The sequence below is a fragment of the Calliphora vicina genome, chromosome 1 (assembly GCF_958450345.1).
Source record: "Calliphora vicina chromosome 1, idCalVici1.1, whole genome shotgun sequence".
In the NCBI taxonomy this organism is placed as follows: Eukaryota; Metazoa; Arthropoda; class Insecta; order Diptera; family Calliphoridae; genus Calliphora; species Calliphora vicina.
Genome location: NC_088780.1, coordinates 13,710,642 through 13,726,067, shown reverse-complemented (window position 1 = coordinate 13,726,067; position 15,426 = coordinate 13,710,642). Strand labels below are relative to the sequence as shown.

Below are 15,426 nucleotides of genomic sequence, written 5' to 3'. Positions count from 1 at the left end.
TCGTCTTACAAATGTTCTCTCATCACTGCCTCTTAAATTGTATTTGGATTCGTCGGAAAAGAGGACAGACAGTATTCCATTTCTGTATCGACCAGTTTAAATAATCCCTGGCAAATTGTAGACGAGCAGAGCGGTTCTTTTTTAGAAATGAGTGGTTTTTTCACAGAACAATAGCAACCAAGGCCAGCCTCATTTGCCCTGCGACTAATTGTTCGGGTACTTATTTCTAGTTTTAGGCTATTAACAACCTTTCGAGCAGTTATTTTTGGGAATTTCTTGACCTCTCTCGCTATTACATTATCTTGTGTAGAAGTAGTCTTACGAGGTCTTCCACCTAAATGTTGAGTTTTTACAGAACCGGTCTCACGAAATTTCTTTATAATTTTTGAAACGGCTGATTTATTTATTGAATATTTGTCACAGATACTTTTTTTGTTTTAAACCAGCTTTCAAATCGTTAATTATTTTATTTTTTAAGTCTTCACAAATCTTAACTTTAGCCATTTTCGTTAACTTTGAAAAAAAGCAATTATGCAAAAAACTTAGAAAAAGAAATTGTGAAAAATTACCATAATTTAAAAATAAAATAACTTCAACAGGATGCTTTTTACATCGTTCTTTTAAATATTATTTTCGTTTTACACTTCTTTCTTTCTTGCAGAAGTTTAAAAGTTTCCATTGTGAATATTTTTAATTTTGTTCCCTTTTTTCAGAATATAATTAATTATGTTGTTTGTTTTTCAGTTAATTTATATAAATAAAACTATACAAGTAAAATACTAAAAAAAAAATTTTTTATTTCAAAAAAATATTTTAAATTTTGGGCTACATATGGAATATTTGTAAAAGTTTCCATTGTTTTGTCAACCACTGTATATTAATTATTTTAGGATTTTATTCTTTGTTCAAGTATATATGCATATTTAGTGAAAACAAAGATAAAAACTAAATAATTTTATAAAATTTATAGTGATATCAGAGATTATTGAGGCATTAAAAAAACATTTTGGGAAAAAAATTAAAAAAATAAATAATTTTTTTCCGAAAAGTTTAGTTTTTTTTTGCTAAATTTGTTAAATAAAATTTTGAATTATTTGTTGCTATACAAATTTTCTAAAACTAGCAAAAATATTAATTATTGAGTAAATTTTTTCTAAAATAATGCAAATTCAATTTATTGAAATTTTTAATGTGTCAAAGAAAAGCTGTAAAATAGCTTTTAAATTACAGATTTTTTGCTATAAAAGTTATGAAAAACTCTTTAAGTTTATTAATATTCATAAAAAATTAAAACTTCATTCTCAAGACATTTTTCTGTAATTTTTATTTAAATATTAAAAATATATTTATTGATACTAGCTAAAGAGATAGTAAACTATTAAAATCTTAAATTTTATTTTAATTCGTCAAGTATTTCTAAAGATATCTTAGATTTAATGTAAAGCGATTTTGGCAACATTGATATTCATGCTTTTTTCATTTCTCCTGTTTTGTTTTGTTTACATGTCATTTTGTTTTTTACTCTTGGCCATTACTAATACATACATGAATGTACATATATGCAGTGTTGCAACTTTATGTACTACTGAATGTTTGTTATACTCAGGGTTGCATTTTTTAGGTATCAAAGTGAGAGATAAATTGTACTTATTTAAAAAATCCTTAAATTTGTTGTTTTTTATATCAAATACAATAAAAAATATAATATATATATAATAATTGTCAATTTTTTATAAAGTAAAGTTGTTATCTTCATGTTTTTTTCATTTCTTCTGTTGTTTTGTTTACATTTTCTTTTTTACTCTTGGCCATCACTAACACATCTATACATGAATAAAAAATGCAATGTTGCAACTTTATGTACTATATATGTTTGTATAGCACAGGGTTGCATTTTTTAGGTATCAAAGTAACAGAGAAATTGTATTTACTTAAAAAATCCTACGATTTTAAAGAAATTTGTTGTTTTGTATAAGAAATATAATAAAAAAATCAAGTAGGGAGATGTTTTAAAGCATTTTCAAAAATTAAATTTCTATTTAAACAAATTTCAAGCTTACCTGGCCAGTGCCATTCTAACATGGGAAAGTCCGCCAAGAGGTAACGATATTGAATCCACTTTGAAGAAGTTTTTATGAAAATCAGCCTCCAAAAGAAGAAAAATATCAAATATAAAATGATTTTTTCTTTTTTTTTAAATATAAATTAAACAATGTTTTTTTTACAAGGGAAAAATTTAAACACTTTTAACACATTTTTAAACAAATTTAGAAAAATTTTTTTGAAAGTTTTAACAAAGGTTTTAAGCTAAATCTTTATAAAATAGATATTTTAGCTGAGTTTCTTTTCTTAATTATTTAAACTGTATATATTTTCTTAATTTTTTAATATATTTTTTGTATATTTACTTTGTTCTTATAACATTCAATTTTTTGTTTAGATAAACACAAAATTTATGAAATTTATACAATTTTAAATAAAATAGCATATTTTTTTATGATTTTTTTATATTATTTTTCTTTATTGTTTAGTTGTTTTTTTATTAAAACGATCATATTACATTTAACAACTTCTTGTTTTTAATTTTCTTTTATATTTGTTTTTATTTATAACACAATTTTCTTTTTAAAATCTACCAAACGCCCAGACCTTTAATAATAAAAATAAAGTAAAAAGAAATGCTAATTTTGTTAAAATATTGCAAATTCAAGGTTTCATCACTGCTTTAAAAAAAACTCTTTTCCACAAAGTTCTTTTTGCATTAAAAAAATAATGTTTTATTTAAATAAAGAACCCATTTAATACGTGATTTAATAAAATCTCTGTTCATTTTTTTTTGTCATTTCATTTCATTTATATAATAGGAAGATTTATTTCCAATGTTAAATATTTGAAATGCAAAAAGTTTCAATAAAAAAAAAAATAAAATGAATACGGAAATTGAAGGTGTGTAACCGTGAGCAAGTGTGTGTATGAATTTTTATATAGGTATTATTTGAGATAGTGTGTTTAAAAAAAAAGAATATTGCATGTTAAACTTTAATGACAATAATTTACTTGGATAAAGTCAATAGTTAATTGATGTTGTTCACTCTATTACGCACGCAGTTTAAAAAAATAACAACTAAACAGAGTTAGAAAATAGTAATTCCAAATAACTCGTCCTCTAATATCTCTCTCAACAAAACCTTTATTTTAAACTGACCTAGCCTGACCGAATTGCAACCAATATACAAATATTATTGATCAATTATAAAAGGAACATTAACTCGAATGTTAATGTCAACTATAATAGAATTCGAAACAAATGGAACAAGACAACCAAACAAAAACAACTTTATAAAACGAAATGACTCCTTTTCGGTTTAAAATTAGTGTAAATTGGGAATTTCTAGTCGAATTTGACATTATTTTTCATTTCAGCTGTTTTGTGAAATTGGCGATTTTTTAATTGCAAGTTTTTTGTGAATTTAGCGGATTTTGAAAAACTACGACATATAATTGCAGATTTTTTACAAATTACAGATTTTTTTGTAAAATTTTTTTTAAACACGCGTGAAATTGGAAATTTCTGTTCGAATTTGCGGCGATTCTTTTTCAATTGGCGAAATTGGCGTTTTTTTTTTTTAAATTGTTTTTTTTTGTGAAATTTTTGAATAATTACGAAATAATTTGTGTTTTTTTTGTAAAATCAAGAGTTTTTGTGACTTTTTTTAAATTGGCGATTTTTACAAATTAGCGATTTTTTTGTAACATTTTTTATAAACACGCGTGAAATTGGAAATTTCTGGTCGTATTTTCGATTCTTTTTCCATTCAGTTATTTTGTGAAATTGGCGATTTTTTTTAATTGGCGTTTTTTTGTGACATTAGCGAATTTTGAATAATTACCAAATATATCACCGAAATTTGTGTTTTTTTTTTGTAAAATTAAGAGTTTTAGCGATTTTTTTTAAACACGCATGAAATTGGAAATTTCTGGTAGAATTTGCGATTCTTTTTCATTTCAGGTATTTTGTGAAATTGGCGTTTTTTTTTAAATTGGCGTTTTTTGTGAAATTAGCGGATTTTGAAAAATTACCAAATATATTTGTGTTTTTTTGTAAAATTAAGAGTTTTTGTGACTTTTTTTAATTTGGCGATTTTTACAAATTAGCGATTTTTTTTGTAACATTTTTTTTTTAATACGCGTAAAATTGGAAATTTCTGGTGGTATTTGCGAGTCTTTTTCAATTCAGGTATTTTGTGAAATTGGCGCTTTTTGTGAAAATAGGTGATTTTGAAAAATTACGAAATATGTATATCTACCGAAATTTGTGTTTTTTTTTTGTAAAATTAAGAGTTTTTGTGACATTTTTTAAATTGGCGATTTTTACAAATTAGCGATTTTTTTGTAATTTTTTTTTAAACACGAGTGAAATTGGAAATTTCTGGTTGAATTTGCGATTCTTTTCCATTTCAGATATTTTGTGAAATTGGCGATTTTTTTTAAATTGGCGTTTTTTTGTGAAATTAGCGAATTTTGAATAATTACCAAATATAACTACCGTGTTTTGTGTTTTTTTGTAAAATTAAGAGTTTTTGTGACTTTTTTTAAATTGGCGATTTTTTTGTAACATTTTTTTTAAATATGCGTAAAATTTTAAATTTATGGTGTAATTTACGATTCTTTTTCATTTCACGAATTTTGTGAAATTGGCGTTTTTTTTTAAATTTGCGATTTTTGTGAAATTAGCGGATTTTGAAAAATTACGAAATATAGCTACCAATATTTGTGTTTTTGTTTTGTAAAATTATGAGTTTTTTGTTGCTTTTTTTAAATTGGCGATTTTTACAAATAAGCTATTTTTGTGTAAAATGAGTAATTTTTGTGATATTAGCAATTATTTGTTAATTTCTTGAAATAGCGATTTTATATAAAATGTGAATAATTTATTGTAAAATTTGCGATTATTAGAAAAACGTGTGAAATTTAAATTTTTTTAAATTGGCGATTTTTACAAATTGAGATTTTTTGGTAAAATTAGTAATTCTTTGTTATTTTTCCGAAATGATGAGAATATTTTTGTTAAATTACAAATTATTTGTGTATTAGCGTTTTTTTTATAAACTTGGCGATTTTTTTTTAAATTGGTGATTTTTGTGAAATTATCGAATTTTGAAAAACTAAGACATAATTATAGTTTTTGAGAATTTGTATATTCTGCAATTTTTACAAATTAGCGATTATTTTGCAAAAATTAGTGATTTTTGTGAAATATGTATGATTTCATATAAAATGTTAACATGTTTGTCAAATAGATGAAATTTAAAATTTGTTAACAAATTTGGGATTATTTCTGCATCACTGATTTTTTTAAATTGGCGTTTTTTTTTTGTGAAATTTGTGGATTTTGAAAAACTACAACATAATTTGTTAGTTTTGAGTTTTTTTTTTTAAATTGGCAATTTTTACAAATTAGCGATTTTTGTTGTTAAAAATTTTGAAAAAACTACAAATTAATTACAGTTTTTGGCGATTTTTTTATTTAGAGATTATTTAGTATTAGTTTGTTTTTCTTTTTTAAATTTGCTACATTAGCGATTTTTATAAAATTAAAGATTATTTTGAAATGATTAGTACCTAATTATTTGTATTTTTGCTGATTTTTATTTAAATTACTTTTTTTCATTTTGGCGATTTTATTTCTTCATGAATTGGGAGATTTTTAAATTAGCGTTTTTTGCTAAAATAGAAGATTATTGTGAAATATAACAATGTTAGTACCTAAAGGTTTGTTTTTTGCAAAATTTTTATTTTTGCGATTTTTTTTTTAATTAAAATTTTTTTCATATTGGCGAGTTTTTAACTGGAATTTTTTGCTAAATTAGCAGTTTTTGGAAATAAATGATTATTTTGATTTTTTTCACATTGGCGATTGTTTTGTAAAATAAAAGAATATTTTGAAATATGTACAACAACAATTTAGTACCGAAATATGATTAGAGTAAAATAAATTAGTATCAAATTTTTTATTTTTTTTTGTAAAATTTGAATTTTTTAAATAGCAATTTTTTATATTGGCGATTTTTTTAAAATGGCGTTTTATCTAAATTAGCAGTTTTTGTAAATTTTGAAATAGATTTTTTAAAATTGAATTTTTTAAATAGAAATTTATTATATTGGCTTTTTTCTAAATTAGCGGTTTTTGTAAACTTCGAAACAGATTTTTTAAAATTGAATTTTTTAAATAACAATTTTTTATATTGACGATTTTTTTAAATTGGCGTTTTTTCTAAATTAGCGGTTTTTGTAAATTTCGAAACAGATTTTTTAAAATTTAGATTTTTTAAAATTGAATTTTTTTTATTGGCGATTTTTCTAAATTGGCGGTTTTTCTAAATTTTTAAATAGATTTTTTAAAATTTAGTTTTTACAAATTGAATTTTTTAATAGCAATTTTTTATATTGACGATTTTTTTAAATTGGCGTTTTTACTAAACTAGCGGTTTTTGTAAATTTCGAAATAGATTTTTAAAATTTAATTTTTTAAATAGCAATTTTTTATATTGGCGGTTTTTGTAAATTTCGAAATAGATTTTTTAAAATTGAATTTCTTAAATAGCAATTTTTTATATTGTCGATTTTTTTAAATTGGCGTTTTTTCTAAATTCGCGGTTTTTGCAAATTTCGAAACAGATTTTTTAAAATTGAATTTCTTAAATAGCAATTTTTTATATTGGCGATTTTTTTAAATTGACGTTTTTTCTAAATTGGCGGTTTTTGTAAATTTCGAAATAGATTTTTTAAAATTTAGATTTTTTAAAATTGAATTTTTGAATGGCAATTTTTTATATTGGCGATTTTTTTTAAATTGACGTTTTTTCTAAATTAGCGGTTTTTGTAAATTTTAAATTGACGTTTTTTCTAAATTAGCGGTTTTTGTAAATTTCGAAATAGATTTTGTAAATTTACGATTTTTTTCATATTGGCGATTTTTTTTCCATAAAATGGGAGATTTTTTAAATTAGATTTTTTAAAATAACAATTTTTTCTTTATTAAATAGATGATTTTTGATCCAGCAAATTTGTATTCATGAATATTTTGTTATGGAATTAGTGAGTTTTTGAAAAATATGTGGTTTTATGATAAATTTGGTTAATTTTCTGTAAAAATTATTTTTTTTTTTATAAAATTTGTGATTTTTTTTTTAAATGAGCGTTTTTTTCTAAATTGGATTTTTTTTTCTTCAAATTATTATTATTTTCTACTTCTTTGCTATCATCTATGTAAAACTTGAAAACATAAATATCTCTCTTTTTGATATAAAACAAAAAAATCTAAAATTTTAAATATAAAATAACAACAAATAAACGTTAAAATTAAAGTGGACCCCTTAATTTCGTTATCTGCTACTAAATCATTTACAAAAAAAAAAACACAACAAAGTAACGTAACTCAGTTTTAGAGAGGAGTAATAATAGAGATTAGAGATTAAGATAAAAAAGCTTTATAACGAAAGTAACGGTAATTAAAACATTTTATTAATAAAAAGAGTTGCAAATTTTGTTTTAAACAATTAGGAATTATAGAGTCAATATAGAAGTAATAGTATTTACAGTGGTTGACAAAACAATGGAAACTTTTCCAAATATTTCATTACTGGTCTAAAATCTGAAATATTTTTTTTTTTAAATTTTAACATTTTTGTAGTATTTTATTTGTATACTTTTATTAACTTAATTTAACAAAAAACAAAAAACAAAGGACATAATTAATTAAATTCTAATAATGAGAAAACAAAATTAAAAGATTTCTTTATTACGGCATTGACAAAACAATGGAAACTTAGGTATTATTTTAACAAATATGGTCTGTCTAAACTTTGCAATAACTCAATATTTTGTTGGGTATCCCTTATTTTTTATAACTGCTACATATCGACGATGCATTGAACCAATTAAATAGTCAATGGTCTCCTTTGAAATATTTTGACATTCCCTTATTATAACCGCCTCCGATAAATTATCCTTCCTGGTGTAATTTTGGGTCCTTATTTTACGATCTACAATTTCCCATAGATTTTCTATGGGATTGAGATCTGGCGATTGGGCAGGCCACTTCAAAACACGTACCTCATTGGATTGTAACCACTCGGTTACAACCCTAGAGTTGTGTTTCGTGTTGGAATCTCCAAACTAGGGGCATATTTTCCTCAGCGTATGGATACATAAAATCGTTTAATATGGTTCTGTATCCTATACCTGTCTTGGTATCTTTTATAATATGAATTGGGCCCATACCTTGCCCTCAAAAACATCCCCATACCATAACATTGCCACCGCCAAACTTTACAGTCTTATTTGTGTACTTTGAATCTAATCTGTTTGCCTTTGGTCGTCTTACAAATGTTCTCCCATCACTGCCTCTTAAATAGTATTTGGATTCGTCGGAAAAGAGGACAGACAGTATTCCATTTCTGTATCGACCAGTTTAAATGATCCCTGGCAAATTGTAGACGAGCAGAACGGTTTTTTTAGAAATGAGTGGTTTTTTCACAGGACGATAGCAACCAAGACCAGCCTCATTTGTCCTGCGACTAACTGTTCGGGTATTTATTTCTAATTTTAGACTATTAACAACCTCTCGAGCAGTTATTTTTGGGAATTTTTGTAACTCTCTCGCTATTAAATTACATATCTTGTCTAGGAGTAATTTTACGAGGTCTTCCACCTAAATGTTGAGTTTTTACAGAACCGTTGTCACGAAATTTCTTTATAATTTTTGAAACTGCTGATTTATTTATTGAATATTTGTCACAGATACTTTTTTTGTTTTAAACCAGCTTTAAAATCGTTAATTATTTTATTTTTTAAGTCTTCACAAATCTTAACTTTAGCTATTTTCAAAAGCAATTATGCGAAAAACTTGGAAAAAGAAATTGTGAAAAATTACATGTGAAAAATAAAAATAAAATAAAAATAACTGTAAACAGGATGCTTTTTACATCGTTCTTTTAAATATTATTTTCGTTTTACACTTCTTTCTTTCTTGCAGAAGTTTAAAAGTTTCCATTGTTTTGTCAGTAGCGAAGAAATAGTGAATATTTTTAATTTTGTTCCCTTTTTTCAGAATATAATTAATTATGTTGTTTGTTTTTCAGTTAATTTATATAAATAAAACTATACAAGTAAAATACTAAAAAAAAAAAATTTTTATTTTAAAAAAAAATATTTTAAATTTTGGGCTACATATGGAATATTTGGAAAAGTTTCCATTGTTTTGTCAACCACTATTTACTTTAAATTTTAGTTTAAAGGAAACTAAAATAGATTTTTCCATTGTACCAAAAAACACCTATAAAATTGTATTAATTTTAATTTGAAAAACAGTTTTGATAACAATTATTCGTGCTTATCCTTAGATCGGCCAAATATTTTGTATTTTCAAAAATCTATCATCAAAATTCCATTCTAGGCAAAACGTTCTTTATCATCATACCTCCTCATCTACTACGTCACAAGCATGTGTTATTATTGCTATTATCATTACTGTAGCGCTAATAGTATAAATCATTATACAAGGTTCTTCCTATGTTTAGATAAAGACTCACACAACATTATTACCGCACAATCAAATACCTACATAAATTCTACAAAAAAAAAATTAAAATTTAAATTAAAAAAAAAAATACTCATTTTTCATACTAAATAGATAATAGCTCTAAAGAAAATATAACTAAAAATTAATAAATAATACATAGAAAAGGAAAAAATTCTTTATAAAAATAGAGAAAAACTGTGTTTACTAGTAAAAGCAATGACCTCACTTGGAAAATATTATATATATTGTAGGTAGTTCTCTTAAATTTCTAATTAATTTGCTTTTAATTTAAAAAAAAAAACCTGAAAAGAAAAAGTTCCGGTTAAAATTGCATTTTAAAACAGATTTTATCATGCTCACATTCGTTTTGGCCAAAATTAGTTACATCTCTCTCTCTCTTTCTTTCTCTCTAGTAATGTTTAAAATAAATGAGAGCTTTTTTGCTGAGTGTGTGTATGACAGTGTATTGGTATGCTAGTGTATTTGTAATTAATATTAAACAAAAGCTTATTTATTATTGTTTTTATTTTAACTACAATTTTTTCTAGGTTCTCGTTTAATTGTTTCGCTCATTAATCAACAAACTATAATGAAGCACATGTTTTTCTAGTTTTTTTATGTTATTTTTCAATTTCATTTAACACCTTTGATTTGCTAGTACATAATTACAAAGAGAGGGAGAGAGAGAGAGGGAAACAAACTAAAATATTAACTAGAGTAGCCAGTATTGCCATTTATTAGAAAATTATGTTCATTAGGAAAAATGTCAATGTTAGTACATAAAATTAAAAAGAATACGAATAGTTTAAAAAACAATAAGCTTTTTGTATAGAACGAATGTTGAATTTTGGAATTTAAAATTGTTGGGCAACCCAGCTAAAATTTTGTGAATATTGGTAATGGCAACCAGTTACCGCCTACAATATTTTGTAATGAGTGGTGGTTACCCAGCACATTATTTTATTTAATTGAGTCGGTACTTATTTTTATACCGGTTGGTAATGAAATTTTCCATTTATCACAGCTTTATAGTGAGTTTTGACTAAAAATAAAGAGGTCAGTCAGTGTTTCAACACCAGTCATTTTGTTGTTCATATTATAATAATTTACAGTGGTTGACAATACAATGGAAACTTTTCCAAATATTCCATATGTAGCCCAAAATTTAAAATATTTTTTTAAAATAAAATTTTTTTTTTAGTATTTTACTTGTATTGTTTTATTTATATAAATTAACTGAAAAACAAACAACATAATTAATTAAATTCTGAAAAAATGGAACAAAATTAAAAATATTCACTCTTTCGCTACTGACAAAACAATGGAAACTTTTAAACTTCTGCAAGAAAGAAAGAAGTGTAAAACGAAAATAATATTTAAAAGAACGATGTAAAAAGCATCCTGTTTACAGTTATTTTATTTTATTTTTAAATTCTTTTAATTTTTCACAATTTCTTTTTCCAAGTTTTTCGCATAATTGCTTTTTTTCAAAGTTAACCAAAATGGCTAAAGTTAAGATTTGTGAAGACTTAAGAAATAAAATAGATAACGATTTTAAAGCTGGTTTAAAACAAAAAAGTATCTGTAACAAATATTCAATAAATAAATCAGCTGTTTCAAAAATTATAAAGAAATTTCGTGAGACCGGTTCTGTAAAAACTCAACATTTAGGTGGAAGACCTCGTAAGACTACTCCTAGACAAGATATGTAATTTAATAGCGAGAGAGTTCAAGAAATTCCCAAAAATAACTGCTCGAGAGGTTGTTAATAGCCTAAAATTTAAAATAAGTACCCGAACAGTTAGTCGCAGGGCAAATTAGGCTGGCTGGTCTTGGTTGCTATCGTCCTGTGAAAAAACCCCTCATTTCTAAAAAGAACCGTTCTGCTCGTCTACAATTTGCCAGGGAGCATTTAAACTGGTCGATACAGAAATGGAATACTGTCTGTCCTCTTTTCCGACGAATCCAAATACAATTTAAGAGGCAGTGATGGTAGAACATTTGTAAGACGACCAAAGGGAAAAAGATTAGATCCAAAGTACACAAATAAGACTGTAAAGTTTGGCGGTGGCAATATTATGGTATGGAGATGTTTTTCAGTTCAAGGTATGGGCCCAATTCATATTATAAAAGATACCATGACAGGTATAGAGGATACAGAACCATATTAAACGATGTTATGTATCCATACGCTGAGGAAAATATGCCCCTAGTTTGTAGATTCCAACACGACAACGACCCGAAACACATCTCTAGGGTTGTAACCGAGTGGTTACAATCCAACGAGGTATGTGTTTTAAAGTGGCCTGCCCAATCGCCAGATCTCAATCCCATAGAAAATCTATGGGAAATTGTAGATCGTAAAATAAGGACCCAAAATTACACCAGAAAGGAAGATTTATCTCTACTTTAAAAAAAATCGCCAAAATATTTTCTTATGAAAATTTTTAATTTTCTAAAAATTATCACTTATTTTGCAAAAAATCGTAAATCTTGAAAAAAAATAAATGCTAATTTCACAATGCCATAAAAAATCACTATTTTACAGAAAAAATTAAAAATTTTAAAAACAATTGTCAAAATTATGGATGAAATTTAAAACGGTTTTGATAAATTTTACAAAAAATCGCTAATTCAATATCTAATTCTATAAAAATCTGTAAAAAAAAAATTTTAAAAAAATCGCGAAAAATATTTTCACATAAAAATCTTAATTTTATAAAAATTATCACTCATTTTGCAAAAAAATCGTAAATTTTTTAAACAAATAAATATTAATTTCGCTATTTTACAGAAAAAGATTAAAAATTTTAGCAACGAATGTCAAAATTATGGATGAAATTAAGATGGGTAATGATAAAATTGTTAATGAGGAGTATAATGAACATTATTCAATGCTTCCACCAATTGATCGGTTTGACATTAACTGTTTAAGCTGATATCATGAACATTAAGGCTGTGGAAAGCTGTAGAAATAGAATTTTGTAGTTTTTACCGTTAGAACTTTCATGTTGTGCCACTAAAATGCTGTTATTTGCATTCAAAAAGATTTACGACTTATTTAAAGGAAATAAACCACCGTTTTTAAAAGGTAAAAACGTAACAGTATTAAGTGTGGTCAATAAAAATGAAATAAACCATCGTTTTTAAAAGGTAAAAACGATGGTTTATTTCTTAATCTTAATTTTAGAAATTTTTGAAACAAATAAATATTAATTTCGCTATTTTACAGGAAAAAATCAAAAATTTTAGTAACAATTGTCAAAATTATGGATGAAATTAATGATAAAATTGTTAGTTCTATTGATAATGAGGAGTTTAATGAACATTATTCAATGCTTCCACTAATTGATCGTTTATTTACATTTCTCAATAGAATTTAGCCAATGTTGGAATAGAATTTAATCAAGTTATTAGCTATATTTGCAATCTTAAGTTTAGGTATCAAGTTTCTGGACATATTTTCTTAATGGGTTCATTTATCATCAATATTCAATTTTTATAACTTCGATATTTTGTGCAAAATTAGTAAGGGTTTTTTATAATCGTGTAAATTTAATTAAAACTACATTTATATTAAAATTATTTATCTCCCAGATGTCTAAATTTTTTTAAATTTCATTCCTACTAAAGCAAATTTATAGAAAATTACCCCCACCCCACTTTATAAACATTACAATATTAAATAAAATATCCGGTAACTCTGTTTGATTTTGTTAACATTTGTATACAAATTCACTTGACCTCTCGAATTTGGTTTTTAGCACAAACACAAAAACAATGTAATTTTACACATGTTCAACACTCTCCTCTAGCTCTATGGAAATTTGCAGATATAAAAAACTCTCTCTCTCTTACTCACTGCAAAACAAATCTTAAAAAAGCTTTTTTTTTTGTTTAACACAAAAATTCTTTATACATCCCCAAAAATGTGTGCAATATTTTCAAGTTGGCAATGCTGTGTGAAAAGAGACACAAACAAACACACACAAAATGGAGGGGGGGTGTGATGAGTAAAAAGCAGAGACAAATAGAAATGAAAACATTAAGAATAACAAAAAATAAAGTTTATTTTAATGTTCTAATAAATATAATTGTCAAATTTATTTATGAAAATGGCAAAGAAATTAATTAATATGAATTTTTTATTTTCTCTGCTCAATAAGATTTGTTTTTGTGTGATTATTTTAGCTGACTGGCTGGTTTGGTTGGGTTGTGTGTTGAGTTGTTTGTTTTTGTTGTTGTTCTTGTTTGCTTGGTCTTGTTTAGTTGAATTTAGTGCTGCCAATAGAGTGTTTTTTATATAAATAAAAGCGTAGGAATAGAAAAATGTGTTTAAATCTTTTAAATAACAAAAACTTTACTTTATTGTCAGTCTTTTGTAACCAAATAATTTATATTATAAACTAAAGTTAAAAATATAAAATTTTAACTTACAAAATTTCCATTTCCCTTGAAATTTTGCACTGTGGCGGAATTTAAAGCCAAAAATCTAATTATAAAGACATAAATTAGCCTCTTCATATCAAAAATTATATCAAAAAAATTCCCCGGGAGTTTTTTTCCTCTTCGTTTTTTTAACATAGAATAAAAATGAGAAAAGGGAAAAAACTCCCGGAGAACTTTTTTTTCATAATTCGGCTGATTTAAATCAATTAAGACTACAAATTATTTGAATTCGCTTAAACCATAAATTTATTTAACTTTTACACAATTTTTCATTGAAATTTTGAAAATTCTTAATAAAATTAAGAATTTCAATTTTAAATTGAGAAAATTCCAAATGAAATTTGAAAATTTTTATTTTAAATTAAGAAAATTGCGATAGAAATTTAGAATTTCAATTTTAAATTGAAAAAATTCCAATAAAATTTTAATAAAATTTTATTTTAAATTCAGAAAATTCCAATAGAAATTGAAAATTTCTTTAAATTGAGAACATTCCAAATGAAATTGAGAATTTATTTTTAAAATTCAAAATGAAATTTGAGAATTTCCATTTTAAATTAAGAATTATTCGAATTATTTAACTTTTACACAATTTTTCGTTGAAATTGAGAAAATTCTTAATAAAATTAAGAATTTCAATTTTAAATTGAGAAAATTCCAAAAGAAATTTAAAAATTTTTATTTTAAATTAAGAAAATTCCGATTGAAATTGATAATTTCAATTTTAAATTGAGAAAATTCCAAAAAAAATTTATTTTAAATTAAGAAAATTCCAATTGAAATTGAAAATTTCTTTAAATTAAGAATATTTCAAATGAAATTGAGAATTTATTTTTAAAATTCCAAATGAAATTAAGAATTTCCATTTTAAATTAAGAATTATTCGAATTATTTAACTTTTACACAATTTTTCATTGAAATTGAGAAAATTCTTAATAAAATTACGAATTTCAATTTTAAATTGAGAAAATTTCAAATGAAATTTGAAAATTTTTATTTTAAATTTAGAAAATTCCGATTGAAATTGATAATTTCAATTTTAAATTGAGAAAATTCCAATAAAATTTTATTTTAAATTAAGAAAATGCCGATTGAAATTGAGAATATTCCAAATGAAATTGAGAATTTATTTTTAAAATTTGAAATGAAATTTGAGAATTTGCATTTTAAATTGAGCAAATTCCAAATAATATTGAAAATATTTCAATTGAAATTGAGAATTTCTTTTTAAAATTGAAATTTTCCCAATTTTCAATCGAATTTCTCGAATTAATTTTGAAATTTTCTCAAATTTCATTTGGAATTCTCGAAATTTCAAATGGAAATCATAGAATAAAGTTTATTCTATTAAAGTTTACTATTAAAACTAGTCTTCGTTCTCATCATTAGCCACC

At 24.3% G+C, this 15,426-nt stretch overlaps 1 protein-coding gene across 2 annotated transcripts in view; it reads right to left on the bottom strand.

Annotated features, from left to right (window-relative positions):
- rdx (BTB/POZ and MATH domain-containing protein rdx) overlaps window positions 1-15,426 on the bottom strand; it is a 253,136-nt gene that overhangs the window by 202,378 nt on the left and 35,332 nt on the right. Inside the window, exon 1 of one of the 2 annotated variants that reach the window (XM_065499084.1) lies at window positions 2,061-2,202. The exons of the other annotated variant lie outside the window; for it this stretch is intronic. Coding sequence (XP_065355156.1) covers window positions 2,061-2,074 — 14 coding nt within the window. The 5' untranslated portion in view covers window positions 2,075-2,202. Of the gene's footprint in view, window positions 1-2,060; window positions 2,203-15,426 lie in introns of those variants that run through there. 2 annotated transcript variants of the gene reach the window in all.